This window comes from Thamnophis elegans, chromosome Z (genome assembly GCF_009769535.1).
Source record: "Thamnophis elegans isolate rThaEle1 chromosome Z, rThaEle1.pri, whole genome shotgun sequence".
NCBI classification, from domain to species: Eukaryota; Metazoa; Chordata; class Lepidosauria; order Squamata; family Colubridae; genus Thamnophis; species Thamnophis elegans.
In genome coordinates this window covers 8,691,628-8,705,630 of record NC_045558.1, presented here as the reverse complement: position 1 = coordinate 8,705,630, position 14,003 = coordinate 8,691,628, and the positions used below count along the sequence as shown (strand labels likewise).

At 43.2% G+C, this 14,003-nt stretch overlaps 1 protein-coding gene across 2 annotated transcripts in view; it reads left to right on the top strand.

Annotated features, from left to right (window-relative positions):
- Positions 1-14,003, top strand: part of XYLB (xylulokinase) — a 155,589-nt gene that overhangs the window by 105,238 nt on the left and 36,348 nt on the right. For both annotated transcript variants that reach the window (XM_032236989.1, XM_032236988.1), the window contains one exon: positions 13,869-13,927. In XM_032236989.1, the coding sequence (XP_032092880.1) occupies positions 13,869-13,927 (59 nt within the window). The remainder of the gene's footprint in view (positions 1-13,868; positions 13,928-14,003) is intronic.

Here is a 14,003-nt window from a genome sequence, read left to right as displayed (position 1 = left end):
GAGAACTGGTTGTTGGAAGAAATCTCCTTTTGTTTTTTCCCACTTTACATGGCTAATCCTGTAAGGAAGGCAGGAAGGAAACATTCTACTGTTGTTTCTAGCCTAATCTTTATTGCCTTGCTTACAGAAACTGCCTCTCCAGTTAACCCTGATTACATTTAACAGCTAAGGCCAAGCATCCATCGGCGTGAGTGATGTTGAGTTGGCCACGCCCACATGGTCACATGACCACCACGCCCACCCATCTGGTTATTAGGGCAGAGAACCGGTTAAATTATTTGAATCCCACCACTGAAGAAGGCCCAGGGTGCTGATTCAAGCACAGGCTCCTATGAGTTATATTTATGGTGGCATCTCTTTTGGAAGTCTGACTTAATGGTTCTCTTAGAGCTGTGGTAAGCAAGGTTGTGATGCAAATTGGTCAGGTCTGTGACTTTTCTGCATTTTCATTTGCAATCCACAAGAGGTGACTCAACATCTTTAGATATTGCTTAAGAGTTGCAGCTAGAGTCCCTTGCAGGAAAAGTACCATATATTCCGCTGTATAAGGCGACTGGACGTATAAGACGACCCTCTACTTTCAGGCGCCCGCGAGCCGGCTGAAGGCCTCTGCGCTGCCACACTTTTGTAGTTTGAGCTCAGCGTCTTCCTCCTCCAGACCTCCAGCCATACCTTACTAAGCCATCCCAGAGCTCATCCATCCACGTGCCCAGGCGAGGAGCGCCGAGGTTATCGATTGAAAGGCTGGCATCTGCGCTGGTGGCGGCATTGCTTTTTCTTTTGTTTTGGTTTTTTGGTATGGCCTTTCTTATATCCGGCGTATAAGAAGACCCCCGTTTTTTAAAATCATTTTTAGGGGTTAAAAAGTAGTCTTCTACGCTGGAAAATACGGTATTAGAAACCAGCCATCCTTTACTGGATAAGTAACCCTTAGGTTCCTTTGGTCTTACCCAGAAGAGGTGTCTTGATAGAAGAGAATATTTGTATCTCAGGATGGAACTGGTCCTTGTTCTGTTAGTGTTGGTGGCAGTGTTCATCCTTGATCAAGCGAAGTCTAAAAATGCCAGATAATTCCTGGAGGCCTGGCATTCAGATAAACAGGCCATCAACAGGAACATAAAGATAAACAACATCTACACGTCTGTGAAAAGAGACAATCAAGAAGCCAAAACACCTCCTCACCGGCAATCTATACCAAAATGAGCAGAGATGAACACCAAGATTAATTCCAGACCAACAATCAAGGTAAATCCCAATCAAGGAACTACTGATGCAGACAAATAAGCTAACAGTATAACGAAGGAACCACCAAGAACACTCCCACTAACATTAACAGGAGAAGTTACTAGTATATAAAAATAAGACCTAACACTTCCTCCTAACACTGATGATGTTATCTAGTTGGGTAATGAAATGTCTGGAAGAAGAAAATCATCATAGTGCACCAGGAACCCTACAGAATTGTCTTTTTTCCCCTGGGGTACCATGAAATTATCTGGAGGATTTACTGGGTTGATCTTCTTGCCAATTTTTCTCGTATGTGGCTGCATATAAAAAACCACCCTATTCTTTGAAGTTGCTGATTGCAGCTTCTGGAACAAAATCTTTGGTTTGCAGAAACTGAATTTTTCTTTATTACTTTATGCCAAGCTTCCTCCCATTTCACCTCCCACCCACCTCCCTGGGCCCTGCTGATTAAAATATAAATCTCCCGCATGTGTCCAGGGTGCAAACTTCTCTGTTGAATGAAGAAAAATCTACCAGCCAGAACTAAGAGGGAACTGTCAGCCTAAGAGGCTTAATGACATTATAACAGGAGTAAGGGAGCTTGTAAGTGGAGCAGGCTGTTTACTTAGATCTAGACTGAAGAACGTAAGAAGCTTATAAAGCTGGAAGCCTATCAGCTTCAACTTATGAGCTTGCCACAATTCCTCTTCAAAGCAGGTCATGTATCGGTAGACTTATGGAGCTGCATGTGAAGGCCTTCAGGGGATGAATTCTGCATATCTCTGTCTTAGTTCTTAATGAATGCATGGAATTGCCCCAAAGGTGCTGTTCCAAAAGTCAACTGGAGCTTCTTGAAATACCTTTGGGACAACCAACCATGACCTGGATGGCTGAGAATCTCCTTAGACCAGAGGTCGGCAACCTTAAACACACAAAGAGCCATTTGGACCCATTTCCCACAGAAAAGAAAACACCGGGAACCACAAAGGTCCTAACCGGAAGCCCCCTGTTTAATTCTGGAGCTGACCGGGAGTTCGGTTCCCCCACCATAAAGTCTTCTCCTAGCGCAGAGTTCTTTTTCCTCTACCTGTCATAACCGAAAGTCCTATCAATTGTGGAGCTGACCAGAAAACCCACCCCTTGACATAGAGTATCCTGGTGCGCTGTGCTTCTCTACTCCACACACACACACACACCCAACCAGAAGCTCCTCTCAAAATTGTGGTGCCAACTGGCGACAGGGAGCCACAGTAGAGGGATGAAAGAGCCACATGCAGCTCCAGAGCCACAGGTTACTGACCCTGCCTTAGACAATGCATGGCATTCTTCCATGTTGCTCAGGGTTGTTTGATTCACAAGCTTCTGAAGTTGGTTGTAAGATGAAAGTGGGCTGGTCATACTTCTCTAAAACCTTGCAAAATGGAATTGGATTGGTCCTACGTTTCTAAACCTTGCAATTGTCCCTCAAGGAGAACATGGAATGTGGAGAGCTCCCGGGAGATTTTTCCTCCTTGACTGAGAGTTTATCACTGTGCTAGTGCTTTGAATGGGGCAGTTGAATTCCTTCACCCTACCTCCCAAGGACATTGCTTGGCATCTCCCATTTATCCTGATTTTATTTTATTTAGCTTCATCTTTCCTTTAAAAGTTAACCCTTTCGTGCCGTTTCTGAGCATTATCCCTTTGCTTGTGTGAAACTGGAATTCTGTTGTGTTTGAGAAGAGAAAATAGTTAAATTCGGCATTTGGAACATAGGTTCTTTGCTTCGTTGTGTATTGTACTATCTCTGAATTTTGCTTTCTGTCTCAGACCTGTTTTGCCTTAATCTCTGGTTGTTAGAAGGAATGCCTCCCTTTTAGCTTAATGAATTCGTTTTTTGGCAGTTGATGTTTTTTATCAGCTCGTGCCCGCTGGGTCAGCCATTTTGTGAGATCATCCGTGGCATTCTCAAATTCCAGATCTACTCCCTGACAGTTGAGGGCTGTTAGAGATATGTTCGCATACTATACTAATTTATTTGGAGGGGGAAAAAAAAACGTAGTTTCAATACCAGTATTTGCTGATGTTCCCATTTGCAAAACAATAAGAGGAGACAAACACCAAATTTCTTTATTAAATGGCAAATGGCAATGAGAAAAATGCATGAGCTCAGCAACATACCCTCTAGATATTTTGGATTGCAGCTGCCAGAATTACTAGCCACCTTGGATAAAGTATTTAGCATATCTGAAGGAAACCTCTTCGGAGAAAGCTGTGTTAGGGTGTCATCCCCTCCTACAATATTTTTCAGAATGTCTTAATTAATTTGGGGGGTAAAAATGCATTAAGTCAGCATTCTTTCCTTGACTGCTTACATCATCTTCTCTTGCACTTTCCATTTCTTAGAATAGAAATAATTCCCCATTATTGGAGGGATTGCCTTATGCATGTATGTGTGTGGGTATTTATATGTGCACCACATTTTGAATAAACACGGAGAGCGTCAACTCATTGGTTGGGTTGATTGTTTTACAAAATCAAGATGCCTCCATGTCCTTGAAAAAGTCATTTGGTGGGTATAGGCCTTGTTTTGCTTTGCTGTGCCGAAAGATAGAAAGCTTAATGGGTCGATTAGCAAATATGTCATTCATTTCTGCACACAGAAGATCTGATCAGACTTGCTGGGAAGCAGTGAACCTGGATAAAGCTGTGAAAAGACTGGAGTAGATTGGGAGGGTTGAGGAAGGATTCACATCAGCTGCTCTAGTTTTACTACCTAGGGTGACTGGAATTGAGTCCAAGAGTTTATTTGCAAATTTACCATAATTGACAGGTTGCCAGAAGAAGAAATGGTTAGCGTTTCCTCTAAAGATAGATTTAAAAAAATAACTAAGACTAAATATTTGTAAATAAAACTTTGCGCATTTTTTTTTAAGATTGCTGAAAATTGTGATAGGGAGAAATTTGTATTATAAGAATGGAAAGGGTAGCTTTACCCTGACTTTGATATATTACAACTTTTTGTTTTATTTATACCTTTCCTTTGTTACTTGCAAGTCAAAGCGATGAATGTATCTAATATTCCTTCCTCTTATTTTCCTCACTTAACCATATGAGATAGGCTGGACTGAGATACAGTGGCAGGCCCAAAGTTACCCAGCTGATTTTCAGCCTCAGATAGGTCTAGAACTCACCATCTCCTGGTGATTGGTTCAAAGTCACCTAGCCACTTTCAAGCCCATGGGGGACTAAAACTCACTGTCTATTGTGGCCCGCTCACAGAGCTGGCAGTAGGTTGAAGTTGGGGAGGAACATGGGCCAGTCCTGGAGTCTGGGGAAGGTTCTGATGAGGGCTCTGTGTCGGAGGCAAAGATGGGGCCAGGGCCGTATGCCAGTTATCAGCTGCCTTCAGAGTCAGACATCAGTGAGGCAGAGGAACAGCTGGAGCCTGTTCCCAGTGTGCGCATGCGCAAAGTTGCCAGACGAAAGGAATAGGTAAAGAACAAGGATCAACTTGTGAGTAAGGCCAGAGGTGAACGATGAATGGCCCCTCCCAGAGGGAATAAAAGTGGAGTGAAAGGGGAGTGGAGTTCGCAGGAGACTGGCATATATTTATGATGGTTCCAGCATCCCAGAGTTATATGATCGCCATTTGCATCCTTCCCAGCTGGCTTCTGACAAGTAAAACCAGTAAAACTCTCGTAAGTCGATCTCAATTGTTGGAGATGACGTAGGTGCCTTCAACCTGTTTGACTTCTCCATCTGGTTGATTGCCTTGGCATTTCCCGGTGCTTTGCCACCTAAGGATTAAGATTAAGTTCAACCCTGGTTTTCCTTTTCATGGTCAGCTAAGTTTCGTCACTTCTTGCAGATGGAAAAGACTCATTTGGGTGTCCAAGGGCAACTAGGTGCCGCTGCCAAATTATCCAAGGTTACATACGCACAAACGTCTATTCAAGGATCGAGAACATCTGGTTGGAAAAGAAGCTTCTAGTTGAGGGAATGGAGAGTGAAAATCAAGGGACCAAGTTTGGATACAGGAGTGGGAAATCTTCTCTCCGTGTACAGCAATCTGCCCACAATTCTCCAGAAACTCTTAAAGTCAGCTTACTATTTGTGGGTGTGGAATTTCATACTTTGCTCTAATGTCATATCATGTTTCTTTTCTTTTCTTAGAAAAAGGACAAAACTTTTAGATTTTGTGGATAAGGTTGCTGAAGAACTCTTGCCACATTGTGTATCACGTTGCTGTACTCTACCCCAAAACACGAATCTTCCATTAAAAAAAGAGCATCTAATTTTAACTTGGGAGCAGAGGAAATGTCTTTTCAATCAGGGCATGTAATAAATTGAATGCCTCTTGTAAGCAGGTGTTATTGTGTTATATTTTCATCAGAGCGGCTGGGAATAAGTTGGAGGGAAATGACAAAGTGAATTGGACAAGAAAGTAGCGGAGCTTGATGAATAATTCAAGGCCGCCAGGCAACAAACACTGATATTTTCTGAAAGGCGAACCACTGTCCTTGGGTTAGAAACAGATGATGATATTATTTTTGAGCACCGAATCAGATTTCCCAAAGCTTGTAATTCCTTTGCATGGCTGATCTGGGCAGGAGCCACACCCTAGAGCCTAGCCAACTCAGGTTGAAGAAGCCATAACTTAAGCTGTTAGGATAATAACCAAACACGACATTTAGAGATATGTCACAAAGAACCTGTTTAGTATAATGGTGTAGCACCAGTCTAGAAAGCAGGAGGCTATGAGTTCAAGTCCCAACAGTCACTGAAGCAAGCTGGGTGACTTTGGGCTAGTCATTTTCTCACACAAAGCTGTTGTAGGGAAAATAGGGGAGGAGGAGGAAGGAGTTTTATCTGCATATGCCGCTGGCGCCTTGCGGAGCTGGCAGCAGAGTCGGACAGTGAGGAGGTTGAGGAGGAACATTGGTCAGTCCTGGAGTCTGGGGAAGGTTCGGACAAGGGCTCTGCGTTGGAGGCAGAGAGGGGGTCAGGGCCTTCTGGGAGTTATGTGCTGCCTCTAGAGCTCCCAGAGTCGGACATCAGTGAGGCAGAGGAACAGGGGAGCGCCTGTTCCCAGTGCGTGCATGCGCAGAGCTTCCAGAAGGCAAGAACAGTTAAGACAAAAGGGACGATTCGGGAGTAAGGCTTGGAGGTGATTAGCCCCTCCCATAGGACCTAAAGGAGGAGCAAAGACACTGCAGGAAGCAACTTTGTTTGTTCTGGTCGGTTTAAATTCTGAAGCTCCTTTTTGACTCTTTGCTCCTTGTGGCCTTGCAAGCTAATTGTCAATTAGGTCTTTGGCAGCAGCGTTTCAAGGGAGATCAAGGTGGGTGCTTATCAGCCTTATCCCGAAAGACTTTGGCAGACTTCTGTCGGACTCTTTACAAACTATTTGTTACTGATTCAGGGCTGTGAATGAACATACTTCACAGCCATTGAAATAAAAAAAGAGGGTTTGGGGGACTAAGCATGTGCTTTTTACTATATCAGGAAGCCTAAATCAGAACAGAAGTCTTCTTTGCCCATTGCTCATACAGGGAACCCTGTACCATTTCAGACAGATAGTTGTCTAATCTCTTCTTTAAAAACTTCCAGTATTGGAACATTCACAACTTCTGGAGGCTGTTCTCACTGTCAAGAAATTTCTCCTTAGTTCTAAGTTGTTGCTCTCCTGGATTAGTTTCCATCCATTGTTTCTTGTCCTGTCCTCAGGTGCTTTGGAGAATAACTTGACTCCCTCTTCTTTGGGGCAGCCCCTGAGACATTGGAACACTGCTATCATGTCTCCCCTCGTCCTTCTTTTCATTAAATTAGTCATGCCCAATTTTTTCAACACTTCTTCATAAGTTTTAACCTCCAGCCCCCTCATCATCTTTGTTGCTCTTCTCTGCACTCTTTCCAGAATCTTGGCATCTTTTTTATATTGTGGCAATCTAATATTTCTCTTATTTTTGCATAACAGGATGCAAAAGAGGCATAGCACATCTTCATTGTACGAGGGAGTCACCCCAGGTGCATTTTTTGGCCTCCCCCAATCTGGAACACTAGCCTTTTGAGCTTTCTGGAAATTCCAGATGTTGAAGTGGGGAGGTCTGGCTGAAAAATGGCTAGTTTAAAGAGACCCATTAGCCTTTCTTCCTTCTTTTTTATTGTCTTGCAGATGTGGAATGCTGGATATTTCATTTTTGCAATGCATGTCAAAAATGCAACATTGTTTGAAGGGTTTGGCAGCTGTTGAAAGCTTTGCATCTCTTTCAGAAACCTCTGGAAACCCACTGCAACATTCCCTACGGCCATTGATCAAAATTTCGACATTTGGCACCCAGCAAGTATTTACAGTGGTTGCAACATCTCAGGGTTATATGTGAATGCCATTTGCAAGTTTCCCAGATGGCTTCCAACAACAACAGTCAACGGAAAAACAACTGGATTCACTTAACAACTGCATGATTCGCTTAACAGCTGCAGTGATTCACTTAGCAATCATGGCAGAAAAGATGATGAAATTGGGTGCAGCTTAATTGACACCTCACTTAACCATGGAAATTCTGCTCCCGATTGTGGTCATAAGTCGAGAACTACCTGTAAAGATGTGCTGTAGTTGAACAAGTATTCCTCGGCTTAAGGCCTCAATTGAGCCCAAAGTTTCTGTTGTTAAGTGTTAGGGTTAGGGTGAGACATCTGTTAAGAGAGTTTTGCCCCATTTTACAACCTTTCTTAACTTGGCTGTTAAGTGAATCACTGCAGTTGACAAATTAGTAACACGGTTGTTAAGTGAATGTGACTTCCCCATTGACTTTGCTTGTCAGATGGTCGTAAAAGGGGATCACTGCAACTGTCGTAAATATGGACCGTTTGCTGAGCACCTGAATTTTGATCGCATTATCATGGGGAAGCTGAAAAAGCCACAACTGTGAAAAATAGCCACAAGTCAAGTTTTTTCTGCGCCGTTGTAACTTCGAACAGTCACTCAGTGATCTGTTGTAAGTCGAGGACTGCCAGGGTATACATTTAGAGAGCATCTGGTCAGGGAAAGTGGTGCGTAATTGGAATTACGGCTTCGTTCCTGCTCTTAGCTAAGATGATAAATTAGATTGTGGGGTTTTCCTATAGGCTGTTGGATTCTATAAGCTAAACTTGCAAGCTGTAAGCATCTCCTGATTGCTAGGCAACAGCAGCATCCAATTCCGAGAATCCATCCATTGAATAGATGGCCACCACCTGGTTCCTGCTGAAGGATCCATCATCATCTCCCAATCTATACAACCAGGCCGACAGAAAGGATGAGAGTTTATTCTTGGAAAGAGCCTTTTCACTCGGCTGCCGGTTTCCAAAAAGATAACATGGGTATTGAGGCTTCTAAGCTGCATAGGAGAGTGATGGTTCCTTGCTTAAAATCCGGAGGAGCAAAGGAGATTTTAATACCCCTTGCCTAGGCCTAGCTTTAAACGAGGGTCACTCCCACTTCCAGATGGTGGGAACCAATTCCAAGTAAGGAAAGAGATTAGGGATGGCACAGAACCCCTCCCCCCCTTTAGCTAAGGACCAAAAGTCTCCTTTAATCTACTACACCTTACAGCTCCTACCAGTCTTATCTTGGCTGCTCAAAATGCTAGCTCAGCAGCTTTGTGGCCAGAGAAGGGAGAGCAGTTTTTTTCAAGGAAGAATTGAGATGCTTTAAGCCAGGGGTGGCAAACTATTTCATTGAGGGTTGTGTTTGACCTCGGGGGGTGGAGGGGGCAGGGGGCGTGGCATGGCCAAGGTGGACATGGCCAGCTTGACGTCACTCGTGTCAGGGGGCGCCTGTGGTGGCCCAAGTGTTCTGCCTAGTGAAAATGGAGCTCCCACTTTCACTGGCAGAAGGTTACAAGAGGCCATCCCGGGCAAAAACGGAGATTGGTAGCCCGTTTTTGCTGGCGGATCCACTGCGGGCTGATCTGCTGTTTCCAGGGTAGCCCTGTGGGCCAGATCCAAGCACCCCATGCGCTGGATCTGGCCCACAGGTTTTGAGTTTGACACACTCTAGGAGAGATGGACAGTTTAAAAAAAACAGACTGCAAGGAAATGTTGTGATCTCACTCAACTTCCTTTTGTCAGGTGTGGAAGAATAGCTCAAGTCTTTGATCCAGGAACCGCCCAAAAATAAAAATCCTACCAAAGTAGACTCCCCTCCCTGCCATCTGATTATTTTCTCCCTTCTTCTGGGTCCTCTAGAGCAGTGTTTTTCAACCTTGGGGACTTTAAGTCCTATGGACTTCAACTCCCAGAATCCCCCAGCCAGCATAGCTGGCTGGGGAATTCTGGGAGTTGAAGTCCACAGGACTTAAAGTCCCCAAGGTTGAAAAACACTGCTCTAGAGTAGACAATCTGTGCAATTCAGGATTGAACTGTGAGGTCCTTGATGCTCTCTGAAGTTGGCTATTTTCTTGCAGACGTTTTATTACCCTACCAGGTAACATCATCAGTGCACCTAACTGGGCAATGAAACATACAAGCAAGAGCACAAATAATTCCACACTCATCCGTATTAGCTTCTAGATCAGTAATGGCTAATATTTTTCTCCTCACATGCCGAAAGCGTGCGAGCTCGTGCAATAGCATGTGTGTGCAAACCCACATCCATAATGCAATGCAGGCACACCCCCCCGCATATCCCGTTCCCCTGCCCATTCATGCCCGACCCCCACATGCTCCCCCCACACATGTGCACACAACTTCCCGCACCTCATTTTGAGCCTAGCAGGCCTCCCTACAGCCTCCTGGGACCAAAAGTGGGGCATGGAGGGGGGGGATCCCCCCGTGTGACCCCCCCATGCATGCACATGTGACCCCCCGCACGTCTCCCGCATGGGCAGCAGAGACCCGAAAATCAGCTGGCCAATGGGAGGTGTGCCATAGGTTTGCCATCATGGTTCTTGATTATTACTATCACTTTGCCTGGACTTCAGTTCTTTCAGATATTGATATTGCTGATCAAGGGAAGTTTTGTTCAACTAGCTCCCCCCCCCCCCATAACTCAGAGTGGGACAGCTTGGTGCAGCCAATTCGTGTAGCCACTTGCCGTGGCAATTCACTTGCAGGACAATTCAAGGGTTTAAAATAATAATTATATATATATATATATATATATATATATATATATATAGATATAGATATAGATATAGATATAGATATAGATATAGATATAGATATAGATATAGATATAGATATAGATATAGATATAGATATAGATATAGATATAGATATAGATATAGATATAGATATAGATATAGATATAATAGATAGATAGATAGATAGATAGATAGATAGATAGATAGATAGATAGATGATAGATAGATAGATAGATAGATAGATAGATAGATAGATAGATAGATATAGATAGATATAGATAGATATCTGCATTCACATTTCATTTTGTCCTTCCTTTTGCTTCCTTTCTTAAATGATTCTCTTTCACTGTTTCTTCGGTATTAGTGTAATTCTTGTCCTGCAGCGAGTTGGTTGTGGTGAGTTGGCCATGTTGCATTATCCTAGATACCCCCTCCCCCCCCTTAAGTGTTGAGTGCTTGTATTGCTGTATTTTGCTCCTCTTCACACACACCCCTCTTCCCCCTTTTTGGCTCTCTATTTCTTGGCCAGGTGCTGCTTCCTGAAGCACGGGGACTACCTGAAGCTCCCCTGGAAATGTGAATCCTAAGAAAGTGCGATATCGCTGCTAATCTCTTGTCTGGTTGAGATAAAGTTGCTCCAGGCACAATTCTTACATTCTGCATCACAACTTCCTGCTTCTTTTACCAGAATGCCATGTGCAGGTCTGGTTATTGTTAGTTGCGAAGTCATGTCCGACCCATTGTGACCCCATGGACAACGTTCCTCCAGGCCTTCCTGTCCTCTACCATCCTCTGGAGTCCATTCAACCTCACGTCAACTGCTTCGGTGACTCCTTCCAGCCACCTCCTCCTCTGTCGTCCCCTTCTTCTTTTGCCCTCCATCTTTCCCAGCATGAGGCTCTTCTCCAGGAAGTCCTTCCTTCTCATTCGGTGGCCAAAGTCTTTGAGTTTCATCTTCAGGATCCGGCCTTCTAAAGAGCAGTCAGGGTGGATCTCCTCTAGGACTGACCGGTTTGATCGGCTTGCAGTCCAAGGGACTCAATGCAGGAGTCTTCTCCAGCCCCATAGTTCAAATTCTTTGGTGCTCAGGCTTCCTTATGGTCCAACCTTCACAGCCATACATTGCAACTGGGAAAACCACAGCCTTGACTATAACGCACTTTTGTTGACAGGTGATGTCTTTTTAGTATGCTGTCTAGATTTGCCATAGCTTTCCTCCCCAGGTCTGGTTGTTGTTGTTGCTAGTTGTGAACTCTTCCTGTCCTCTACCATCCTCTGGAGTCCATTCAAGCTCACGCCGACTGCTTGGATGACTCCTTCCAGCGACCTCATTCTCTGTCGTCCCCTTCTTCTTTCGCCCTCCGTCTTTCCCAGGTTTGGTAGAAAAGCACAAAGATGCTTTGGAGGATCAAACACCTTTAAGAGATGGTTTTAGTTGTGGCTTTGCATGTTTGTTTAGTTTGTTTAGTTTCCTGAGCCTAGTGGTTTCCAGAGGTTTTCCAGTGGCTTTTTGTAACACTTTTCTACAAATATTGGCAAGTTTCTGCCACCTCGTACGAGTAGAATTGAAACTTGTTTTCTCCAAGGAATTACCGGGCTGTGTGCTTCAGTTATTTATTGACAGTGATGTGGAACCTAATGGCTTTTTAAACCCAATTTGTTCATCGTTGAAATTTCCCCTGAAAAGGAAGTTGTGATTAAATTTATGGGTGGCTGACACTCAAACTCTCAGCACTGGTCTTGACTGCATTGGGAGTTCCTGCACCAAAGAAAGCCGGAGGTTTCCTTTGGGGGGACATTTGCGTAAAGAAAGGTAAGGCTTGTCAGAAGGTCGCAAAAGGGGATCACAGGAAAACCCCCCCACCCCCCCGCGGACACTGCAATCGTCATAAATATGAACCGGTTGCCAAGCATCTCAATTTTGATCACGGGACGACCAGGGAGATGTTGCAAAAATCGTAACTGTGAAAACGGTCATAAGTCACTTTTTTCAGTGCTCTTGTAACTTTGTGAACAGTCACTAAATGAACTGGTTTAAGTCGAGGACCATACCTGGTGTATGGAAAAAAAACCAGGCAAGATAAAAATCGGAAAAACAAATTCTGAGTTGTTGCATTGCATTGCAAAAAGTTAATGAATTGGCCTTTGCCAGGCCTTCCTTGGCATCTGATTTAGGAGGAATGTTAAAGACTATGATGCTTTCTTGATATTTGCTGCCTTGACAGCTCTTCTTTCATTTTTTTTGTACACTTGAAGCCCTACTAAGGCAATCTATATTTATAAAAAATGTGTGTGTGTGTGTCTGTGTGTGTTCTAGCATAACTCTGGAACGCCTCAAGCAATTTCAACCAAACTTGGTACACAGATGACTTTCTCTCTGAAAAAAAATACTGTGGGGGGTAAGACACCCCTAACACCCTTTCGGGGTGGGAGTGTTCTGATAAGATACAGTCTGTTGTACCTTAAAATGACTTCTACTGTACAGCGCAGGGGAGTTGCTATGATAACAGCTTCACAGTATTCCACAAGAGGTCCATGATAAGGGCTTCATAGTACTCCACAAGAGGGCTTCCTCTGGTAAGGGGGAAAATCCAACATTAGATATTATGTTTGGTCCGGACATTTCCCCCCTATAAATGGCAACGCCAGAGTACCAGCAAATAAGAAAATAAAAACAGCAATGTAAAATTAAGCCTGTTTGGCGTAGTGATTCAAGCAGGTCTCCAACACTTGGCAACTTTTAATTTCCAATTTATGGATTTCAACTCTCAGAATTCCTCAACTATGTAAATGGTGGCACTGATATCACTTCATTGCTTAATGTGGCATCTGAAGGGTCAAGCCAGAATTCAGAACTGGAATAAAATCCTCTTTGCCAGACCGCCTGACTTGCCAATATCCAGCCCACTAAGCCAATTAACAGATGTGTCAGTTTTTGGTATTTTCAGAACCATTATTAATGAGTTCTATCATTAAAAAGTTGTAGCCTGTGCTGAAATGAATAAGATGACTATGGAGATAAAAGTTACACTATGAAATTAAAAGAAAGAGAAGTGTCAGACTATTATAAAATTTGGAGTAGACTGTACAAGTGGCTAAAGAATAGAAGCCAAAACAAGAAATAAAAGTTTTAAAAACTATTGATTATATTATGAAGAAAAATGTATGTATGTAACATCTGATTATAGATACTATACTATTATATTACAATATAATTATTACATTAGTATTAGAATTGCTAAAAACTACAAGAAGGCAATAATTGAATATTCATGCTGATATGGAAAGCTGTAAAATTATATTATATTGTCATGTTGTTTGTGTTTTTATTTGTTTTGTATTTGTTTTTTGTATTTTTTTCTTGTTCTTTTTTCCTCTGTTCCTCTTTTTTTACTTGAGATTTTTAAACTTGAAAATGTTCAATAAAAACTATTTCTTTAAAAAAAGTTGAGCCCGTTATACTTTTCTGTAAGGTAGATAAGGATCTTTACCCTCCCTCCCTCCATTAATTCAATTTCTTCTTTGCTCTTGTAGTGCCGACCACAAAAATCTTGGCTACCGGCGGGGCATCCCATAATAAGGCAATCTTACAAGTAAGTATGGCTTTTTGCATTTGAGATCAGCATCCAGTGTGCCATGTTAGCCAGCTGGTGAGCTCTCGAGTCAAAA